At 41.4% G+C, this 22,571-nt stretch overlaps 1 protein-coding gene across 1 annotated transcript in view; it reads left to right on the top strand.

Annotated features, from left to right (window-relative positions):
- MALRD1 (MAM and LDL receptor class A domain containing 1) overlaps positions 1–22,571 on the top strand; it is a gene marked incomplete at both ends in the record, with an annotated part of 671,257 nt that overhangs the window by 103,835 nt on the left and 544,851 nt on the right. Inside the window, 3 exons of the mRNA XM_080717079.1 lie at positions 1,520–1,617; positions 13,398–13,571; positions 21,737–21,857. Of these exons, the coding sequence (XP_080573205.1) occupies positions 1,520–1,617; positions 13,398–13,571; positions 21,737–21,857 (393 nt within the window). The remainder of the gene's footprint in view (positions 1–1,519; positions 1,618–13,397; positions 13,572–21,736; positions 21,858–22,571) is intronic.

The raw sequence follows: 22,571 nt of genomic DNA on the forward strand, positions 1-22,571 counted from the left end.
CTGCACCCCAGCCATATTTTATTTTTTATTTGGTAACAGAATCTCACCAAGATGCTGAGGCTGGCCTAGAACCTGTGATCTACCCCTTTCAGCCGCCCAAATAAGGGGATTACAGGCACAGGACGCCATGCCTGGCTTACATTTATATTACAGACTTTTACAGTTAATCTCTTGTATTTTTATGTACATTCTGATAGTTTTACACAAAAGATAAATGGATCAATACTATGTAGTGTGTGTGTGTCTGTTGTGTGTGTGTGTGTTGTGTGCTTAATAACAGTCTTGGTTTCTTTCTTTCCTCTTTGACTTTTATTTTCTCATTTCTACCTACTGTGTCAAACATTAAAACATGCAATTCTCACAATTATCACATACTTTTATATATGCCCATAAAATTATACCAATGTATACATTCTGGATATGTACATATTCAAAATTATAAGTTCCTTTATGATTTTTTATTTTACAAAAGATATAAAATATTATAACTATTGTCCCTATCTTGTTACTAAAGATTGCTCTTGGCAATTCCTCTGAGTCAAATATGATCTATCTTTTCATTTTTTATTAAAGAATTTCTGTAGTCAAATACAGTCTTTACAGGGATAGGTGCCGGGGTCCAGCCCTAGCAGAGTTGGGGTTCGTGTGTTGATGAGGGGTGAATACTTTGCAGAAGGCGAGGTCAAGGCAGATTGGATAGCTTTCCCCTTGGCCGTTTGGTGACAGGTGTGGAGACTTCTACAAGATAACACATTTTCCCTCTGAAGGCCTTCTCTTCTGCGGTCTGCACTGACCTTCACTCAGGAAAATTCGCTGTGTAAAGGACGTACTTTTCAGCCCAAATCGTTGACTTTCCAGGTTGCCCATCACTGTGATTATCTGAAGGCACGATGGGACCTGGACATGGTCTGGCCAGGCCTTCCTCCTAGGGCTGCAGTACTCCGTGAAGCTGCCCTGACAACAGTCTGCTGTGTGTGATCTCCTGAAGCGCTAAGAGGCACATCTGCACTAGTTAAAATCTAATGGCGCTTATTTTGCTAAGGTTCAGATTAGATCTTTAATTAAGCTTTCCTCGTCTCTGGTGCAGACAACAATGTCAAACACGGGAGCCTCGGGAGAAGCCAGCCTCACCCCACAGGCACACACCTTCAGCACGGTGTGAAGAAATTGAAAAAGAAGCCCTCGTGGGAATTTCGCAGGGCATGTTGGGTATTCGGTTGTGAGCATAGCCGCTTCAGTGCATTTGACTTCAAATCCTACGCCACGAGTGTAGGCGATAAAAATAGGTTGTTTAGGATCAAGAGCTTGTTTTTGATCAATTGAATTCTATCTTGAACAACAAATGTCGCACATACGAAAATGCTGTCAGTTACCAGCAGAGGTAAATGGTAAGTAAGTAAAATGTACTTTACTTTACCTAATTGACAATTGAGTGTGATGAGCAGGGCTAAGACCCCAGAGGACAGAGGGACCGCGTCCGACAGGACTTGCATCCGATGACTTCACCTCTCTGTCGCAGGGTCATTCATCTACTTGGGCGCGCAGCAGTCCCCTGGGGTGGCCACGCTCGGAAGTCCTGTCCTGGCCACGTCGCTCACCGCCTCTGCTCCGTGTCGGGTAAGCTACCGCTCTGAGTCTCTCCTGACCATTCTTTGTTGTCAGCCCTTGGGCTCAGTAAATTTCACTAAGTTTATTTACTCTACTAATAAATGCCAACCACATTGAATCAAGAGGATGTTTAGTTTTGGTGCTGGTGACCGAACCCAGGGGAATTCTACCTCCAGCTCTTTTGTTTATTTGGAAACAAGGTCTTGCTAAGTGTCGGAGGGTCTCGATAAACAGCTGAAGCTGGCCTCCAAACTTCAATCATCCTATCTCAGCCTCCCAAGTTGTGAGATTCTAGGTGTGTGCCACTACACCTGGCTTGAGTTAAGGGATTTTGTATGAGCTATCTCAGCATGAAACGCCACGTCTTTCCAAAAGACCCTTTGCAACACACAACCTGCCTCGTCATCTTTAGGGCCTGTTAAAGAAGCTTTTGATTATCTTGGGTTCCTTGCACGTGGGTCTTGCTATTTTACTTGACAGTGTTGAGAAGATAAAATCAGTAGAATTAGTGCTTATTGAAATTAAGGTCAAAGAATGAAAAAGTGTATATTTGTAGTAGAACAATCACATTAGCTTAAATTTAACTTTTCCATTAGTCCTCTCATGCCAGATAGTAAACACAGGCCACGGAGTAAAACCCTCACTTTATTTTGAGAGACAGTAGAGAAGGAGCAGGATTGGGGAATCAGCGTGGATGCACAGTTCAGTCTTGCCACTTGGTAACTGTGATGCGCACGGTGTTTATTCCCTCTAGACTCAGGCTCTACTGGGAGCATCAGTTATCAGGACGCCTTTGCCCCGTGGCTGTGGGGTTTAAAATGTGATTGAACATAGAATCTGGCAAAGTCTTTGGCAAATAGGAGGTTTTTACGAAATAGAATTCCCTGCTTTCCACAAAATGCACTTTTAAAACGAGAGCTTCTGTCCAGCCCGCCTAGTGGCTGGTATTTCCAACATGCTTTTAAGCTTTAAGATTTCAGTTTGTCTTTTTGTCTTTACTCATCAGAAGACAACGAAGAGATCAGTATTGGAGCACGAGAGCTTCATGGCCTGTAAGTGCAGCTCACGGCAGTCTCCTGGCCGTTCCTGATCATGAATTCCATATCGCTTAGCGCTGTCTGCACGGGAGTGCTCGGAGCGCTTAATAGATTGCCCTTTTATTTTTTCCCCTTAGATTCTTCATGGGAGTAAGGATTAAAACAACTGCTACTGCTTTCCATTTGCACCTCATCCCAATGCCCTCTATCCATTCCCACCTTTCCTTTAATTAAATCCTATGTGATAGAGAGAAAGATATAGATTTTTTTAAAGGAAGCCCAGAAGCCCTTAGAACTTTAGAAAGTATTTTACAGGCTCATTAGCTTGAATTCAAGGTCATACGCTGAGTTAAATGCATAAAAGACATTGAATGCAAAGACATAAAATATATTAATTCTATTTGCTTCATATTTATTTAGAAATCAGCAGTAAGAGCTGATTAGAAATTCCTATGACCAACTGAGCGTCACTGAAAGCCAAACATTCACACATATACAGGTATATTTATCTGTTTTTTCTTTTTCAGGATGATATGGATTTTCCATCATTGTTTGCTGATAACTATTAATTTGTGGTCCTTGGGCAGAAATTTTAATTTGTTATAGTTTCCACTTGAATAAATAAGCCTTTGCTTTAATTTGTTCTAATGTATAGCCTTACTGTGGAAGCTGTTTGCATAGGATATTGTGGGGACCATTGTGTGGACAGTTTATATACTTGATATTTAACTCAAAATCAATTTCTTTTAATCTCCAAAGGTTTTGGATACTGACTTGATGATTTAACTTGTTTTTTGGGAAAACAAGTCAATATAGACTTCAACAAGAAATATTTTCTGATCCTTTTTGTCTATTTCTGCTTGAATTTTAGTAATCTTTGGGTTGGAGGGATATTTGGGTTAAGTATAAAACTTTTCAGCCCAGGAAGTTGCAGTGGTTTGGATTTAGAATATGCTTTTAGCTCTCCGGGAAACCAGGCAGCCATGTTGGAATTGGGGTTTGGTTGCCAAGAAGTCCCGGGGGGTGTGGCTCTGGGGCTTATATATGACCCTGCCTTGCTCTGTCTTTTGTTTCTGGCCTCCATGCTGTGAGAGCAGAGCCAGGTTCTCCCTCTTTCTGTCTCCCATAACTGTGCCCTTGGCTCCCCAGATCTGTCCTAACATGGACAGAGCCTCTGAAATATCCAGATCTGTGAGCAAAACATCTTCCTTCCTCTAAACTGTGTGTGGGAAGGCTTCGTGGGCTGCGGCAGTGAGAATACTCGCTGACGCCGAGTGGCAGTAGAATGTCAGGGAACGAGATGCATGTAGTTTAAGTTCTCCCTCAAAGGTTCTCCTCGGAGTACAGTTATGACCTTTTTATAAGTTTGCGGTGATATGCAGCACTTACTTCATGAAAGTTACACAGTAAGCAAACAAACCAAATTCTTGTTACCTTCCCAGGTAATCGGAGAATCCAGATGTTCTGCTGATCTGGAACATGCTGATAATGGCTGTCTTCATAGACCAAATGGTTCTTCCTTATAAGATGATAAAAGAAATCAATGAGACACCCTAACTTGGCCACTTTGATATGACTAAAACCTTTATTTGATGAAATTATGTGTGAGCCCAAGTTTTCAGGCCCAGTGCAGGGAGGCATTTGCGTAGTTCTGACTTAAGGGAGTTCAGAGTACAACGCAAAGCTACAAAGAGCTCTCCGAAGGCTTCTCTCTGGAGTTCTCAGAAAAATAGCTATGCAAACCTTCGACATATGGTTCATAGCGCATACGTTTCTTAGCTAGTCTGTGCCAAACTCCGTCTTCAGCCCCAGTAACACCCTGGACACATGACAGCCCTAGCAAGAGGAGGAGGTTAGCAGGACATACGGACAGCAGCTCAGAAGAAACGACCGCAGGAGTGTGGGTACAGCGTAGACGTGAGCAACTTCCGAACTCTCAAAGAGTTCTGAAAGGCCATGCTTTACGGTTGCCCAGAGTAAGGTAACACTCCTATCAAAGCTCAATTTAGGAAAAGGTAAATTACTGGAGTGCGACTTGAATGGTGCAGTCACGCTCTGCTTCTGGTTGTGTTGTTTAATTCAGGGATACGTGGAGGATTATCTGATCAGTTAGAGAAAGCCACAGCCGGTGGAGAAAGTGGTGACGTTTTCTCCACTGGGCACCACATCACGTGTAGATCGATAATTTCAGTGAGAAACAGGTTCTGTTTTATTGGAGATGCCAGACTTCTACCTATGAGCCATAAAAATCACTATGGTAATAGTAAAGCGTGCATGCATGTGTGTGTGTGTGTGTGTGTGTGTGTGTGTGTGTGCGTGTATGTGTGTGTGTAAGAGAAAGAAAGAGAGAGATGTGAGTGGTCATCTTAAATTGGAAACAACATGGACTTATTTCCAACTGATATTTTAGGAGCTATAAGATATTTTATTTATTTTCTTTGCTTATCTTTTAACTTTGTTGCTGTTCTTGTCATTTTAGAACCTTTTATTTTTATTCAAGATCTTTTGAAATGTGTATCGAGGGTAGCAAAAAACAGACCAAACAAAACCTAGAGCCCAGTGTTACCCAAGGAAGGCAGCAGTGGTTGAGAGTTTGGGCTACAGCTTTGAGAGTGCCTGATGGTCTGATCTAGCCCTGAGCTGGGGCAGCCAGGGGCAGCCAGGGGCGCAGACACCATAGGAGAGATGAGGAAAGAGGTGGGATATTTGAGTGGAGAGTTTTGATTAGAGGTAGACCAAATCAAATAAGAAGAGAAGACAAAGAAATAAGAAAGAAATCACTTTAAATTTCTAGATAATGACCTGGGGTGTCCTTCACAAAATTAAGTATCCAAAAGCCTCATTACTTCTTTGCAGAAAAAGCTAGTCCTCTGAGACCAAAGAACAAAGAGTGCTGAGCATATCACACCCTTTCCAATTTAGTTACTCACCCATGTTCAATGACGGGCAAAAGTCACCTTTGACGACGTCCCTTTCTTTTGCAGTAAAGTTCTTGTTCTGTCTCTTATCTCTATGTAAAACCAGAAGATGATGAAAGAGAATAAAAATATGTAGAGTTTCAGTTTCTCCTTCCCTGCGCTGTTAAGAGATGCACACACACACGCACACGCGTACACACACATGCGCGTGCGCGCGCGCACACACACACACACACACTTATTCTTTTATTGGCCCTGGAGTTTCCCATCATAACGAGGTTCACAGTGATGGTGGTGTACATGTACAGCACTGATCAGCCCCCCCGGGTCCCTCACCACCTCCTCTGCCGGGGTCCAGCCCTAGCAAGAGTCGAGGTTCCTGTGTCGGCGAGAGGAGAGTCGAGGAGGTGGAATGAGAGAAGATGCTGTCACAGGAGACCAGGTTCAAGCTTCTCCGCTTTATTCAGGATTTGATACAATTTTTAATTTTCCTTTTTGGCAGAAAAAGCAAGGCATAGCCCTGAAAGCAGGAACTCCAAGGACAGGAAAAGGGTTTTACGAACTTCAGGGCAGGGTGCCAGACATTTAAATAATCATAGAAAGTGTGCTTTGTGTCACTTCGCAAGGCCGACTTGAACTTAATCATATATTGGCCCGAACTAAGGTCAGTTTGAACTTAATCTTGGGCCCAAACTTTATCCTTGGGAAAAAAAAAAACTTTGCTGCCTGAGTCTTTCACAAGCCGCTGCCCATCAGTTTTAGTTATAATGCTTATACATAAAATTCCAATTATACATATTGACCCAAATAATCCTAAAACAATTTTTTGAAGAAGAAAATGCTAAACATGCCTTGTGGGGGATCTGCGCCTTTGCGGGTCCCCTGACCGAGCTTTCTCAAGGTCTGCTACATGATACGGAGATTGGCGCAATGTGCACGCGACGTCAGTGGAAGTGTTTCCTTTGTTAATGCAACCCCACCCTCCTGGAGACCCCTTCGTCTCTCCATTGACTAAAGCCCCTCCCGTATCACCATTACTCCCTAGTTTCCACATATGACAGGAGACATATGAGCCTCCACTTTCTGTGGCTGGCTAATCTCACTTAACACAATGTTCTTCAGGTTCATCACTTTCTTGCAAATGGCGTAGCTTTGTTACTTCTGCCGAGTAGAATTCCATTCTGTGTATTGCCCGTGACTTTGTAAGCCATTCCTCTGTTGATGGACACTTGGGCCGGCTCTATGATTTGGCTCTCGTGACACGTGCTTCTATAAACACGAAGATGCATGTTCTGACTTCTGTGCATTTGGAAAGATAGCCAGGAGTGCCGTTCCCAGTTTTCTGAGAAATGGCCACAGTGATCTCCATAGAGGCTGTACTCATTTGCAGTCCCACTAGCGGTGTAAATTTCCCCACATCTTTGCCAGCATGTATTGTTTTTTGACGCCTGGATGTTTGCTGTTCTGATTAGAATTAGATAGAATCTCAGTGGAGCTCCGATCAGCATCTTCCTGGTTGATAATGGTGTTGAATAGTTTTTGTATATTTATTGGTATTTGTATTTCTTCTTTTGTGACATATCTATTTAGCTCAACTTTCTATTTCTTTTTTTTTTTGTGTGTGTGGTACTGGGATGGAACCCAGGGGCATTCTACCTGTGAGCTACATCCCAGCCCTATTTTTTGTTCTTTATTTTGAAACAGGGTCTCACTGAGTTGCAAAGGGCCTCACTAAGTAGCCGAGGCCATCTGCAAACCGCCACCCTCCTGTTTCAGCCCCCACAAATGCTCAGATTACAAGTGTGCTCCACCACGCCAGGACCTCAGTTGTCTATTTCTTGATTGAGTTTTTTAGTGTTTTTTAAGTTCTTTGTATATTCTGAATATTAGGCTTCTAATGGAGAAGTACCTGACAGATCATCTCCCATTCTATACTCTTTCTCTTTAGACCCTTTTTGGTTTCCTTTGCTGAACTGAAACTTTTTAATTTAATGCCATCTGATTTATTAATTCTCGTTTCTAAGCGTTGAGTGTGTTATTGAGGAAGTTTCTACAACGCCTCTATGTTTGAGAGTTGGACCTCTGCCCTGCTCTAGTTAAAGTCTCTTGTCTAATTTTATATACTTAGAAGACCTTAACAAATTCAGCAAAGTAGTAGAATACAAAATCCATCTACAAAAATTGGTAGCTTTTTTGTATCTCAACCACAAATCCACTGATAAAGAAATCTAGAAAAAAATCACAATAACCTCAAGAAAATAAAATGAAATACCTAGAAATGTCTAATGAGGAGGCAAAATTTTCTACAATGAAAATTATAAAACACTAAAAACACTAAAGGCAAAACTTGAAGATCTTAAAAGATGGAAAGATCTCCCATGCTCTTGGATAGGCAGAATAAATATCAGAATAACTAGTCTACCACAAATGATCTACAGAGTTAGTGCAGTCCTTATCAAAATGGCAATGTCATTATTCACAGACCTACAGAAATGAATCATGAATTTCATATGGAAAAAACAAAAGACCCAGAATAGCCAAAGCAAATCTCAGCAATAAGAACCATGTAGGAAGCATCACAATTCCTGACTTCAAATTATATTATAGAGTGATTGAAATTAAAACATCATGGCATTGGCACAAAACAGACACATAGACCAATGAAACACAAGAGAAGATATGAAACAATCCACACACTTATAGCCAGTTAAAATATATATAAGTAAATATATATATTTATAATATGCATATATATAAAGTAAAAAAATATATAAAGTAAAAAATATATATAAAGTAAATATATATATATAAAGTAAATATATATAAAGTAAATATATATAAATAGATATAAAGTAAATATATATATATATAAATTTTTTTATTTTTTATTTTTTTTTTTGCGATATTGGGATGGAACCCAGGGGCATTTACCTCTGAGCTACACCCACAGCCCTATTTTTTATTCTTTATTTTGAAACATGGTCTCACTGAATTGCAAAGGGCCTCACTAAGTAGTTGAGGCTGGCCGTGAACTACAATCTTCTTGTCTCAGCCTCCCAAATGCTGGGATTACAAGGGCGTGCCACCATGGCCAATTGATATTTGACAAGATACCAAAAATATATGTTGGAGATATGATACCTTTTTCAACAAATGGTGTTGGGAAAAGTGCTTATCCATTTGTATAAAAATGGAATTAAACCCCAAACTCCCACCCTGTTGGAAGCTTTTTGGCTATATAAAAAGCTCTCGAACACGTGAGTCAGGTTCTCAAACAGTCATGCTATAATTAAATGGGCCTTAGTGAGAATCCAAGGTAGAAAAACCAGGTTTTATATATTAACATTTATTTAACTGCTTTTTATGAATCAGGCATTAAAAATATATGATTCCCTTTAAAAGTGGTAAGTAGTAAATACATTTTGAGCAGTGAGTATAATTTTAACCTACATGCAGGGCACCTCTTCTTAATACAGCGTTCTTCCAAGGATGGAAAATTCCCTGTTTTGTTCCATACGGTAGTCATTAGCAAAGTGTAGCTGCTGAGCATTTAAGATGCAAGGAAAATGGCTGAGAAAATACATTTTTCATTAAATTTAAATTAATTTACATTTGACTAACCATACTATTTCCATATCTTTGTCATTATATTTAATATACTTAGATGTCCCTGTTTTTCTTTCTGTTCTTCTCACCTAAAGTCTCTTTTCTGAGGACAACTCATGTATTCTTTGATAGCAAGTAATTCTCTCTCTCTCTCTCTCTCTCTCTCTCTCATTTACAGACACTTAAATACTAATAGTCTACTCATTTCCTCCTCCTCCTTCTTTTCCTTCTTCTTGGGTATTAGGAATTGAACTCAGGGACATTATATCTCTGAGCTACACTCTCAGGCCTTTCTATATTTTATTGGGTTTCATTAAGTTACTAAAGATCTTCCTAAGTTGCCGAAACTGGAGTTGAATCTGTGATCCTCCTGTCTCAGCCTCCCAAGGACTGGGATCGTAGGTGTGTGCCACTGGGCCAGTTTCCTCCTCCTTCTTTCTGTAATATGTATAATATGAACACCTGGTGAATACAAATTCCTGTGATAGGTTTCATGGAGAAATTCCAAGAGAAACCACGCTTCTGAGTTACGACCTAGAGTCTTACCATCAGTGTGTATCCGACCAAGAGCCACAGACTTGGCTTGCTGGATAAGTACCCACATCACAGCCACATGAATTTTTGTTCACTGATTTCCCTCTTAATAATATTAAATTTGAGAAGACTCTGGGAGATTTCTTGGTCTATAATAAGCTAAAGAGTTTAAGTCTTCACAATTCAAATTCTGTTGAAAGAGTACATTAAATACAAATTCCAAGCTCTTTTCCTACTGAATGTAGGTCCCATCGGCATGTATGCTTAGGACCCTGTTTAAAATAGCCTCACACTGGCGAGGTACTGAGCGACAGATTGACAGTTTGGAATTCTTATGGGGCATGCACATCTCTTGTACAACTAGGTTTAAAGCTCTGTTTTGCATATTTATAAGCTGGGAACACGTGAAACTTACAGCAGAGATCTAAAATTTAATTGCAATTGGGGAACGTGAGTCCCCTCTTTCTGTGGCATTTAATTAAACACTTCCATCTGACGTTACATTTCTAATTTACCTGTCAAGATCTGAATTGTAGCGAGCATGGAAATATCTGAAATGAAATGGACAATCAGACATAATTTTTATTAGTTGATGGCAATTAAGGAGACATTGAAAAAAACCTGTGTAGCAAATTGGAATGGAGAATGTTTGTTTTGAACTAAAAATAAAAAGTTAAAGTAACATTTGAAACACTTTTGTCAACTTTCATCACTAAAATTGATCCCGACAGTGAAATAAATGAGCCACCTAATACACTGATATCCTCGCATACAACAGGACAACAGCACAAATGCCCAAGGATAAAAAGAACCTCCAGCACATTGCAACGTGGAAAAGAATTATTTTGAATCTAATGATAAGAATTTTGTGAGCCGGATGTGGTGGCGCACGCTTGTCATCCCCGCGCTTGGGAGGCGGAGACAGGAGGATCACACAGGTTCCAAGCCAGATGCGCTGGCTTAAGAGATCCTGTTTCCAAATTAAAAAGTACAAAAATAGGTCTGGGAGTGTAGCCTGGAGGTAGTAGGGTTTCCAGGAACCCCAGTACCAGAAAAAAACATAATAATTTTGTTTCTTCTGGGCCTTGTCTTTGACATTTTGACATTTGTCTTTTTGACATTTGACATTTGTCTTTTTGACATTTGACATTTGATATTTTGACATTTGACATTTGAACATTATGTTAAGTGAGATAAGCCAAGCACAGAAAGAGAAGGGACTTATGTTTTCTCTAATGTGCCCAAACGAGGGAGTGTTAGGAATACCAGAGGGCCTCCAGACAATGGAGGGGAAACCTCAGCAAAGCTAACATGGAAGGATGGGAGAGGAAGAAGGCTGAGGTTGGTTAAGGAAGGAGCTACATCAAAATTTGTGTAAAAATGTCAATATAGCATGGTTGACCTGGACACTCACTGTTGCGATGGGCGGGAGGGGAAGTGGGGAGGGAGAGGGCACCAAGCACAGCCGGAATGTACGCCATTTTCAAAATTCTCCATATGTCAGTGAAAAGAAGAAGAAAAATGGCTGCAGGGTCTGAACTTGCTTCTTAGAGACATTCCATGGGCACGTCCTCGAGCTTCTGAGGGACTTAGTTAGGGCTGGCTCATTGCTGGGCCTGAGTATGTGCTCACTAAGCATGGGAGACCGAGCCAGTGATGTACGCCACGTCCCAGCCACTGCTGCCATGGAAGGAGCAGTGGTTTGGTAGTGCTGGGGACTGAACCCAGGGGCATTCTCCCTCTTAGCCACGCCCCCCAGTCCTACTTTTTAGTCTTATTTATTTATTTATTTATTTATTGGTGGTACTGGGGTTCATGGAAGCCCTTCTACCTCCGGGCTACACTCCCAGACACCTATTTTTTTATATTTTTATTTGGAAACAGGGTCTCTTAAGCCAGCACGGCTGGCATCGAACCTGCGCGATCCTCCTGTCTCTGCCTCCCAAGCGCGGGGATGACAAGCGTGCGCCACCACGCCCAGAAACTTTTTTTATTTTTTGAAGCAGGGTTTTTCTGAGTAGTGAAAGGTCTTGCTAAGTAGCCGAGGCTGCCCACGATCTGTGATCCTCTGGTCTCCGCCTCCTGAATGCTGGGATAACAAGCATGCGCCACCATGCCTGGCCGACTTTACTGTTTTTATTTTGACAGTGTCTCACCAAGTTGTAGAGGGCCTTGCTGAGTTGCTGCAGCTGGCCTCAAACCTGAAATTCTCCTGTCTCGACCTCCCAAGTCCTTAGATTACGGGTGTGTGCCACCGTGCCAGGCTTTCCTAAGCTTTTTACTGATCGGATAGTGACCAAGAGCTAAAAGACAAGGGAAGCTGGACCCATACTATAAAACCAATGTATACAGTTGTTTGTATCTCAATAATTGCTGTGTGTTATTATGAAATTAGAGCACCTTTGAGCACCTTTGAACATTGACACTGATATTATTGGTATCCTGGCAACCATTTTTGTCCCATTTCACTTTTTCATGGCACTTTACATTTATACGATTATACTCAGCGGTCTCGGCAGAGTTGAGCTTGTCCTATATACGAAATCTTCTCCTAAAAATCTCACTTTTAATTCTCCAAGCTACAACCCTATCTCTATTTTATTACTTGTTTTGAAACGGAGTGTCACCAAGCTGTGGAGGCTTTCCTCCAACGCAGGCTCCTCCTGCCTCGGCCTCCCAACTACCGAGATGACGGGCGTGCACCGCCAGGCCTCGCTCTTTTTAAAAATATAGTTTAGCCACCAGAACTTCAGCTTGTCAACATCAGCAGTTATTAGGAAGTGATATGGTCGTGTTCCTCTAGTCTCAGAGAGGATGCTTTCTTACCTGGCTTAAGTTATTGATGGACAGTATCCCACGGGCCTTTATATAGTTTGAGAATATCACAACAGAAGAAATTAATGAAAAGACTCCAGTCAAACTTTTCTTTACCCAATGGGGCATTTTTTCAAGGCTGATTTTTCTTATTTCGTTGTTTGAAACAGCACAGAGCATGTATAGCAACAGAAGCTTTGTGATTATTTTTAATCATAATTCATTCCTGCCAATTGTACAAAACAGAAGAGAAGAACCATGGCAAACTTCCTTGGCAGCCAAGTGGTGCCCACCAAGGTGAACAAGTCCATGGGGGTGACCTTAGTCAGCTGTATGTTAGTGTCCCATTTGTATAGACCTCATTCAACATGTACTAAAAATAATGATTTGAGCCAGGCATGGTGATGTGCACCTTTAGTCCCAGTACTTGGGAGGCTGAGACAGGAGGATCGCAGGTTCAAGGACAGTCTCAGCAATGTATGAGGCTTTCAGCAATCCAAAGAGACCCTGTTTCAAAACAAAAATAATTAAAAAGGGCTTGGGGTGTAGCTTAGAGGTAGACGGTCCCTAGACTCATTCCCCAGTGAATTATAACAATAATAATAATAATAATAATAATAATAATAATAATAAATAACAACAACAACAACAGCAACAGCAGCAACAACAATAAGAAAATGGTTTATATATCTGCCTTGAGCTTTTTTGTAAGGGGGGGGGGAGCAACTATTATTTAGTATTTCCTGGGTTGCACACTTGGAAGAAAGAAGAACTGAGAAAATTATTCTTACCACCAAAGGAGTTTGGAATATTTTGGATTACAGAATAGCTACAGGTTGGTGAATGAAATGTTTTTATCATTCAAAATGTTTTTTAACAGGTTCAGTTTCGGTATCATTTGTCTGGGCTTTCCCGTCTCTCAATTTTTACAAGAACATCACTGGATGGAAATTGGCAAAAGCAAAGTGACATAATCGGATTTTCTGAATCTCAGTGGAGCCTGGCACAGATCGACCTCCATACGAAAGCTGGAGAATTGAATCTGCCTTTCCAGGTGAGCTCGTAAGAAATTAATGCAACTCGGCGAAAGATATTTAATACTAATCCATCTGGACAGTAACACACATGTCGTGAACTGATTTGGTGTTAATAAAGCAAAGGCATCTGAGATTGGGGAGAAGAGAGGTGCTCAGGACTTGGAGGAAGAGTGACAGAAGGGGAGAGAAGCATTAAATAGGATGCCTGGGCGGAGAATAATTTAAATGACTTTTCCTAAGTGGAGATGGTGGATTGTAAGGTGCGTTGTATGTCCACATCCTAAGCCCAGTGCCTCCTTTTCTGCTGCCCATTAACACTGAGGATTTTTAAAAATCAGCCTTTGATGTGGTTGTCTGTTTTAATAATGAAAAAATGCAATAGTATCTTAATGAATGGATGTTCCAGTTTCTACCTGTGTGGACAGGACTCTGACATAATATTTTAAACAACTGACTTTAGAAACAAGACCAAGCCAGACCAAGTACTGTAATTCCAGTACTTAGGAGGCTGAGACAGGAGGATTACAGGTTTGAGGCCAGCCTCAGCAATTTAATGAGACTCGGCAACTTAGTAAGATCCTGTTTCAAAAACAAATCAGAGGTGGACCGGTGGTAGACCACCTCTAGGTTCAATTCCTAGAACGCACCACACACAACAAACAAACAAACATCACCCAGCCTAGAGCGGATGGTGGCGTGAACTGGAAACCAGAGTGCCTTTGGGAACAGGTTCTCTGAGTCCCAATCTCTGTTCCAGCTCACTGATCCAAATGACGGTTCCAGTGTTATCTCGGAGCCCCATCTCCTGATCTGTGTGAGCCGCAGTGATAATGAACCGGTTCTTCAGAGGAGTCTCAGTAGTGTAGAGATTAACCACAATGGCGCCTGTGCACAGGGCCTGTGGAGCCATACTTGGGAGGCTGACATAGGAGGATCTCGGGTTCAGGGCTAGCCTCGAAAACTTAGTGAGACCTCAGCAAGTTAGTGAGATCTTGTTTCAAAGTTAAAAATAAATAAATAAAAAGAACAGGCTGGGGGTGTAGCTTGGAGGTAGAATGCCTCTGGGTTCCATCCTCAGTACCCACAAATAAGTGTGTATATAAATGTGTGTAGGTATGATATATATGTGTATATTATATATGTGTGTATATATGTGCATTTTATAGATGTGTGTGTGTGTGTGTGTGTGTGTGTGTGTGTTCACACATGTCAGTCTGGAGGAACCCTTTCCTTATTAGCAGAGATGCCCTCAGAAGGCACCTTCTGGGGCTGAAGTTCAAGGCAAGAGGGGCTCGCTGCTGCTGGGCCCTTCCTCCCCGTGGAAGCAGGAGACGTAGGGAAGGAGCATCAGCTCTGAGCAGTCTCCATCGAACTGTCGTGCAGATTAAATGGTTCTACCCACAAAGCGCACGGAACGGAGTCCGACATGGCACGCACCCACGGACTTAGCCATTACCGTTGCGGTAGCCATTCCTAGCATAGTACCTGGGCATAGTAGATTTAATAAATGCTAGGGGCTGAAGAGGCATCTCCTCTTGAGAGCCGCCGCAGGCTCGGTCAGGAGAGGCTGCTTTACTCACAGGAGGTCTCCTTAGTCCCTGGACCGACCATCGGTAGCTACTGAGGGAGCAGCGTCTGGCACCCAGGCGGGCCGCGGACTCTCCAGTCTCCATTGTGCATGCCAGGACCAGCAGAAGTGGAACAAGTCCAGCTCTCGCCCCTTGGGTTTTATTCTCTATAAAATCCTCCTCATTGGGCTCATTTTCAGTTACAGGGAAACTCACCGAGACGATCCATCAGAATTTATTATTAATGTATAGAGAAGAAAATAAAACACCTTTTGTTAGTCCTAATGACGTGGGAAACATGAGCTAAAATGCCTGCTCTTCCTACCACGGAGGCTCTGCCTGACCCCTCATTATCACAGAATTCCCGTGGTTGTGTGTGTGCGGTGTGGAGGTGTACATGGAGACTGCCTTTTGATCTGAGCGCGCATCAACAGGCGTGGAGCAGGCCGGGGGCCTGTCGGGGATCGTTATTCGGTAGCAAGAGACAGCGGTGGTTGCAGAGCCAGCCCTGCCCGCTGTTGCCCTCCCTGGCGTCCTCTCCTTACCACTCAGCGCCCTGTGTTGACTTTTTTCCCAGATAACTTTGACGCGCTTCTTGCTGGGCCTTGAGCATGTTGAATTCACCCCAGAGAAGGTAGAATTTTCCTCTGTGACTCCCTTCCTCCTTTCTTAATCCTATTAGGAGCTGGCTATAAATAGCACAGATTTGTTTTAGAAACTACAGACAAGTAAAAGTAAAATAAAAAGTTCCTCTAACTTCGCCATCACATTTTACCGTTCTAGGTCTACAGTTTCTAATCTCCAGCTAAGAAAATTAAATTTGGAAAGCAATACAGTTCCAAAAAAACAAATCGAGAAACAAAATCTAACCTGACCTGAATTAATGGGAGGTCTTTGGGCACTTTATTTAATCGTGGATTTGATCACAGCCCAATTCAAATAGGGATGAAAAAAAGGCATTGGACCATGTGACCTCAGTGTTCCGGGTCAGCCATGAAATCCCAAGTCAGCCTGGGCCTTCGGGTATCAGTTTAGACCATGCTAGAATACAGAGTGCCTTGAGGTGCTTAGGACAGAAGTCCCCAAGTCTAGATGGGTAGGAAATCGCTCTTGCTGCTGTAAATTTACTCTGTAAGAACATTAAATTAACAACATTTGAATATTCGCCGCATGCTTGGGTTGGTTTAATTGGAAGAATTCGGATTAAATACTCAATAGTATTTTTGCAAATCTGTTTTAACTTGGTCTACTCATTTTATTTTCATGAACACACACACACACACACACACATACACACACACAAATCTTTACTTGAAGTCTTTTATTTCCAAATTTCTTTCTAGCTTCACATGAATATATTCATTTAATTTTAATTTTTTTTCTTTAACTGCTATTTTTTATTTTGCTTCTACTGGGGATTGAATCCAGGGCCTCACACGTCCTAGGCAAGTCCTCCACCACTGAGCTCCGCTCACCGCCCTTTTTCTTTATTTTGCTTTGTGACAGGGTCTCGTGAAGTTGACCAGGGGCCTCAGACTTGGCACCTCTTGTGCCAGACTCCTGAGTGACTTGGTTCACAGGCATGTGCCACCACACGTAGACTTCTAGTTTTAATACCTCAAGGACACTTTTTCTGGGTACTGTCCATTGATTTTATGTTGATCTGCTTCTGTTAGTTCCTATTTAAACATAATTGTATCAAATTTTAGATTCATTTGAAAAATGACTCTTTTGTGAAATTTTCCACAAAGATTGATACCATGCTCACCCTGCATTTGAGTCAATAATAGGAATCAATAACAATTTCCTGGCATTATTTGAAGATCCAGTGAAGGGTAAGATTTATAATGTAAAAGCAAAGGTGGGTCAAGTCTGTTTAGTTGTTCTGTTCCCTGCCCTCTGGCTAGGGCTTCATCAAACCTTGCTTTGCCAAGTAGCTCTCAGGGATCCCCTCCAGCCACACCTGACAGCCTAGGTTACCATCTTGTAAACCCATCACAGTGACTTATCTGCTGATGAGATCACAAACTTTGCACCTGGATTGTATCAAATCTAAACGCTACTACACGAGGTCTTTGGGGGTCAATCTATCTCTGAGTGAAGCAGTGTGGTACCTTTAGCCTGATCAAGTAGTGAGACTCTCATCCACCTAGCGAGACCCTGCTTCAAAATAAAAACAAAGTAGGGCTAGGGGTGTAGCTCAGAGTTAAAATGCCCCTGGGTTCAATTCCCAGTACTACAAAAATAAATCCATCCATCCATCCATCCATCCAATGAATGGAAGAGCCTGGCATTTCCCTTTAGGCAAATGCTGTAACCACACTCTGAGGATGCAGCTCACAGGTGCATTTCATCCCCCCCACCCCAGGACCCACCTCCTCCATTCACAGAGCAGGAGTGTCCACTTCCCTGAGAGTGCAGAGATTCTACACCCCCGAAAGGATGTTATCAGTAATAAGAGCAGTTCCTCCAAGGTTGTGTCTCCAGTCTTTTTAAGTAGCAGAGACCTTCAAATGTAGTGTAAACAAACACCTATCTAGTGAGTCTCAAGAGTTAGGAGTCTATATTTTATTTGACTTCAGTGTGAGGTAATAATGAATAATGAGAAACCTAAAAAATTCAAGCCTGTCCAAAATGAATTATTACTTGATGGTGCTAATTTCTAAATTACAGTGCTGTGTATATGTCAGCAAAGCCTTTTTCATGATCCGTTTTGGTTTTTATACCTTTCGAGTGAGGTTCAAAGTGATGCAAAGTCCGTGCCCCTGTGCTCGGCACTCGGTGTGTTTCCGTCTGGATTCCACCTGCGCCTCCAACCCCTGTGCATGGTAGTGAGCTTGGCAGCGATGTCTTCAGATGTGGACATAGCATTTTCTAACCGGTTTCCTTCCTCCAGCCTCCTTTCCCCCTTCCCGCTCTCCTTCCCCAATCCCCTTAGATTATTCTAATTGCATCCCCCTTAATTATCTAAAGTTTCTTTTATTTCCTGTTTTCTCTCTAGCTTCACATCTGAGAGCAGAGCAAGCACCCCTGGCTCTCCGCCAAGGCTGATGGAGCCCTAGCATTCTGTAGTTCCACCCATTTCCCTGCAGATGGTATTCTTTGTTCCTCCTTATGGCTGAGTAACATGTAACTGTGTATATACACCACATTTTCATTGTCTATTCATTATTTGCACTTTTATTGGACACTGAGGTTGGCTCCATAATTTGGCTATTGTGGTTTGTGCTGCTATAAACACGGATATGTAAGAATCATTACAGTATTCTGACTTTTTTTTTTGGAAAGATACTAAGGAGTGTTTGCTGTTATTTTCTGCCTCTTGTATGAGGCCAAATCTTTTAGTTGGCCAAGATTCTACAGAAGCCAGCGTTAGTCAGAATTTTATAAATCGTTAAAATTATAGGTTCTTCAGTATAAATATTCAAAACTTGTAAATAAAACAGTGTCCCCATAGTCACCTCATCGTCCACCATCATTTATCCCAAGTATTTAGAGACACTCATTTATTTTTCTTTCTAGTCTATTTCTTATTTATCAAATATGCATATATGTACCAACTATATCTAGAAATAGAAACCAGTGTATTTTCAGCCTAAGTAATATTATACTATGCAATGTTTTCCCCCCTGTAACTTGTTGACTCGGAAGCATGCATCGAAAGTCATTCCACATTAGCTCATAGAGGTAGGTCTTATGTTTAAGGGGCATCCGACCCATAGCCTTTATCACCATTTATTTGTGGATTCACTTTTGTTTGTGGTCATCTGTTACCAAAATTGGCATCAAAGTCAACATGCCAGCACTGGCACAACGTGCCTGGGGTCTGGGCTAAGTGTTCAGCAATGGGCTACTTCCTTGTAGCCTATGGGATTTTCATTTTTAATCAAGGCCACTTGGTAGTCTCTGCACGGGCTTTGCCAACTCATGCAATTCATCCTTTCAATCTATTATCCAATCAACTGTTTTCTTAAATCCTATCCTCTTTATACATCCAATCAGAATTTTCCAAACACACCCAGCACTGACACATCTCCTTGCTTTTTATCTGTTTTATTTATTTCTTCTCTTATTTTCCCTCTCTCCCTTTCTTTCTTTTCTTTGTTGTTGATTTTCAGGACTGGGGATTGAACACAGAAGCAGTCTATCTCTAAGCTACATCCCCAGCCCATTTTATTTTTTATTTTGAAACAGCATTTCAGTAAGTTGTAAGGACCCTGCTAAATTGCTGGGGCTGTCCTTAAACCTGTGAGCCTCCTCTCTGAGCCTCCTAAGTACCGGGGTTACATGTATGCGCCACCAAACCAGTATTATGTCAGTTCCTTGAAAAAATAAAACTCTCTTATAATCATAATGTAGGTTCATATTACTTCTCTGTTTTTTATTATTTTATTTTATTTATCTTATTTTACTTGATTTTTTGTGGTACTGGGGGTGAGACCTAGGGCGTTCTAATGCCAAGCTACATCCCTGGATCTATTTTTATTCTTTTTTTTTTTTTTTTTTTGAGGTACTGGGGACTAAACCCAGAGGCATTCTACCTCTATGGTACACCCTTGGCCATATTTTTTATTCTTTTTTTTGTTTGTTTGTTTGGTACAGGGGATGGAACCCAGGGGCATTCTACCTCTGAGCTACACTCCCAGCTGTATTTTTTATTCTTTTATTTTGAAGCAGGATCTCACTGAGTTGCAAAGGGCCTCACTAAGTAGCTGAGGCTGGCCACAAACTGCAATCCTCCTGTTTCAACCTCCCAAATGCTGGGATTACAAACGTGCGCCACCACGTCTGGCTTATTATTCTTTATTTTGAAACAGAGTCTCACTAAGTTTTGGAGGGCCTCACAAAATCTGAGGCTGGCTATGAACCCAGATCCTTCTGTTCTCAGCCTCCCAAATACTGGGATTACAATCCTTCACTACCATGCCCAATTCCCACTGCTTTTTAAAAAAGAAAAAGAAAAAAAAACTCTCAGTCCCATATTCTTAGCAAAAGCAACAGTGTGGTTTTATTTGAAAATTACTTCTTTGAGTCTCTTACGCTTATCTCTCATGCAGCACTTACAGTGTAGTGTAGTTATTAATGTCTTACACTGAGTGTAGGGAACAAAAAGGGATACTTCTTCCTCATCGGTCACAAGGGCCATGGCTAACTTTCCTCTATCAAAAGACAGATTAATACTAGAAATACATAAAAAGTTAATCATTTTACTTGACATGGACTTTGGAAATGAATTCCCAAAGATCCCAAGATAGCTGTAACGTGTAGGTTCAATAGAGAACGGGCAATCCATAGAAGTGTTTATTTGGAAAAAGGACGGCAATGAATTGTAGGGAATGTAGCAAGGCCTGTGTGTCCAGGTCTTTCTTGGCCCGTGTAAGATTCCTTCCCTTTGGGGATGGGACAGTGCACTTGTCTGGGATCTTATGACCTACTTGCGGAGGAATAGATCAGAGAATTCCTTCATGGCCTGCTCTCATGTGGAAAAGCACAGGCAGGGCAGGGTGGCCTCCATGGTGCTGTATTTTGCTGTGATATGTTTTGGGCCCCTACTTAAGTAACTGCCAAGACCCTTGAGATTAGGCGTCCTCTCTGATAAGAGGCAGATGTGCCTGCCAGCTGTGCCGAGGACTGGTGGCCAACGGCTGGCGTCCTTAGCTCCAGAAAGTGTCTCTTTATCCCTCCCTTGCTCCCTCCTTTTCTCTCCTCAGTTTCTTTTTCCCTCCTTCCTTCCCTCGCTCCATCTCTCCTCTTGTGGGAGAATAAAAGCATAATAATGTGAGTGGATAATAGGAAAGGAAACAAATTATATCAGCCACCATTCAGAGTGCAGGAATAAATTAAACTTTAAAACATGCCTCTGAGTGCTTTAGCAAGGACCTATGATTAACTGCTATATGTGCTTATTTTGATCTTGTGCTCTGCCACAATAAGTGCGTTTCTGTGTGTGTATATACATAATATATGTGTGTATATATATGTTTAAATATTCTAATATGGGAATGAATCATTGACTTAGGTAGACCCATTACAGATGGATTCATATCTCAGTTAAATCAAGTTGTAAAGCACATAGTTGATTACCCTGAAGAGCTCATTTAAAATGCACGTGGCTCCTAATGGCACCAAGGGGAAGAAAGCCTTCACTGGTGATGAGTGTTACCACTTTTAATTATAAAAAAACTTACCTAAGATATTAAGGTTATATAAGATGCTGTCAAGGCAGGGATGACTTTGGAAACTTATTTCATTTTCTTTATTTTATTGTGATACTAGGGATCGGACTCAGGGACATTCTACCTCCAAGCTATACCTGCAAGCCCTTTGTTTACTTTTTGCTTTGAAACGGGGTCGCGAGGTTTCTGAGGTCTCCTCAGGTTGCTGAGGCTGTCCTTGAAGGTCGGGTCCTCCTGTATCAGCCTCCCAAGTACTAAGATCACAGGCATGCACCGCCAAGCCCAGCTCACAGATTTATAATTTGAATCTTGCAGTCAAAATGCTTTCTTGAAATTGCAGTGAAAAATGAACTAGGTACCAATGGGTTCCTCTCTACAGAAGGACATGGTGGTAAGTCCTCGTGGTATTTTGTTAATTCAATTCTTCTCTCCTGATAGTTAATTTTAGAAGCTGCTGTTTTATCACCAAATGCTTCTGTCGCTGTAGATGACATCAGTGTATCCCAGGAATGTGAAATTTCATCTAAGTCACTTCTAAGTACCAGCATACAAAATGAAGGTAATTTTATTTTATGATTATTGAAATTTTAGGCATTGAACTAATTTGCCCTTTCTGATATAAATGTATAAAATATATTAAAACAGGAGTGTATTATATCACATCTTTAATAGTTAAACATGTTTTTATTTATTTCCTGTATTTTTTATTGATTGATTGATACGTTGATCAGTACTGGGAATTGAACACAGGGGCGTTTTACCACTGAGCTAGAACCCCCCAGTCAGTCCTATTTTATGTTCTACTTTGAAATAATATCTCACTGAGTTATTGAGGCCGGTCTCCAACCTGTGATCTTTTTGCCTTAACAGGCATGCACCATCATGTCAGGCTAAAATATATATTTTTTAAAGTAAAACTATAATATATCACAATCTAGGCCTTAGGCCTCTGTTGCAATAATAAAAAATTATACTCTTTCTAAAGCTAAAATTGTCACTAATTCTTTTTTATTTTCTGGTGGTACTGGGGTTCCTGTACCTTCTACCTCCGGGCTATACTCCCAGACCTATTTGATGTTTTTTATTCGAAAACATGGTCTTTTAAGCCAGCACGGCTGGCTTCGAATCAGTGCGATCCTCCTGTCCACGCCTCCCAAGCGCGGGGATTACAAGTGTGCACCACCACGCCCGGTACTAATTCTTAATTATAAAAATTATGAAAAATTATAATTACCTTGCAAACTTTAATGAGACTTCTATAAATTTTACTTCT

Source organism: Muscardinus avellanarius (assembly GCF_963383645.1).
Source record: "Muscardinus avellanarius genome assembly, chromosome: 20".
NCBI classification, from domain to species: Eukaryota; Metazoa; Chordata; class Mammalia; order Rodentia; family Gliridae; genus Muscardinus; species Muscardinus avellanarius.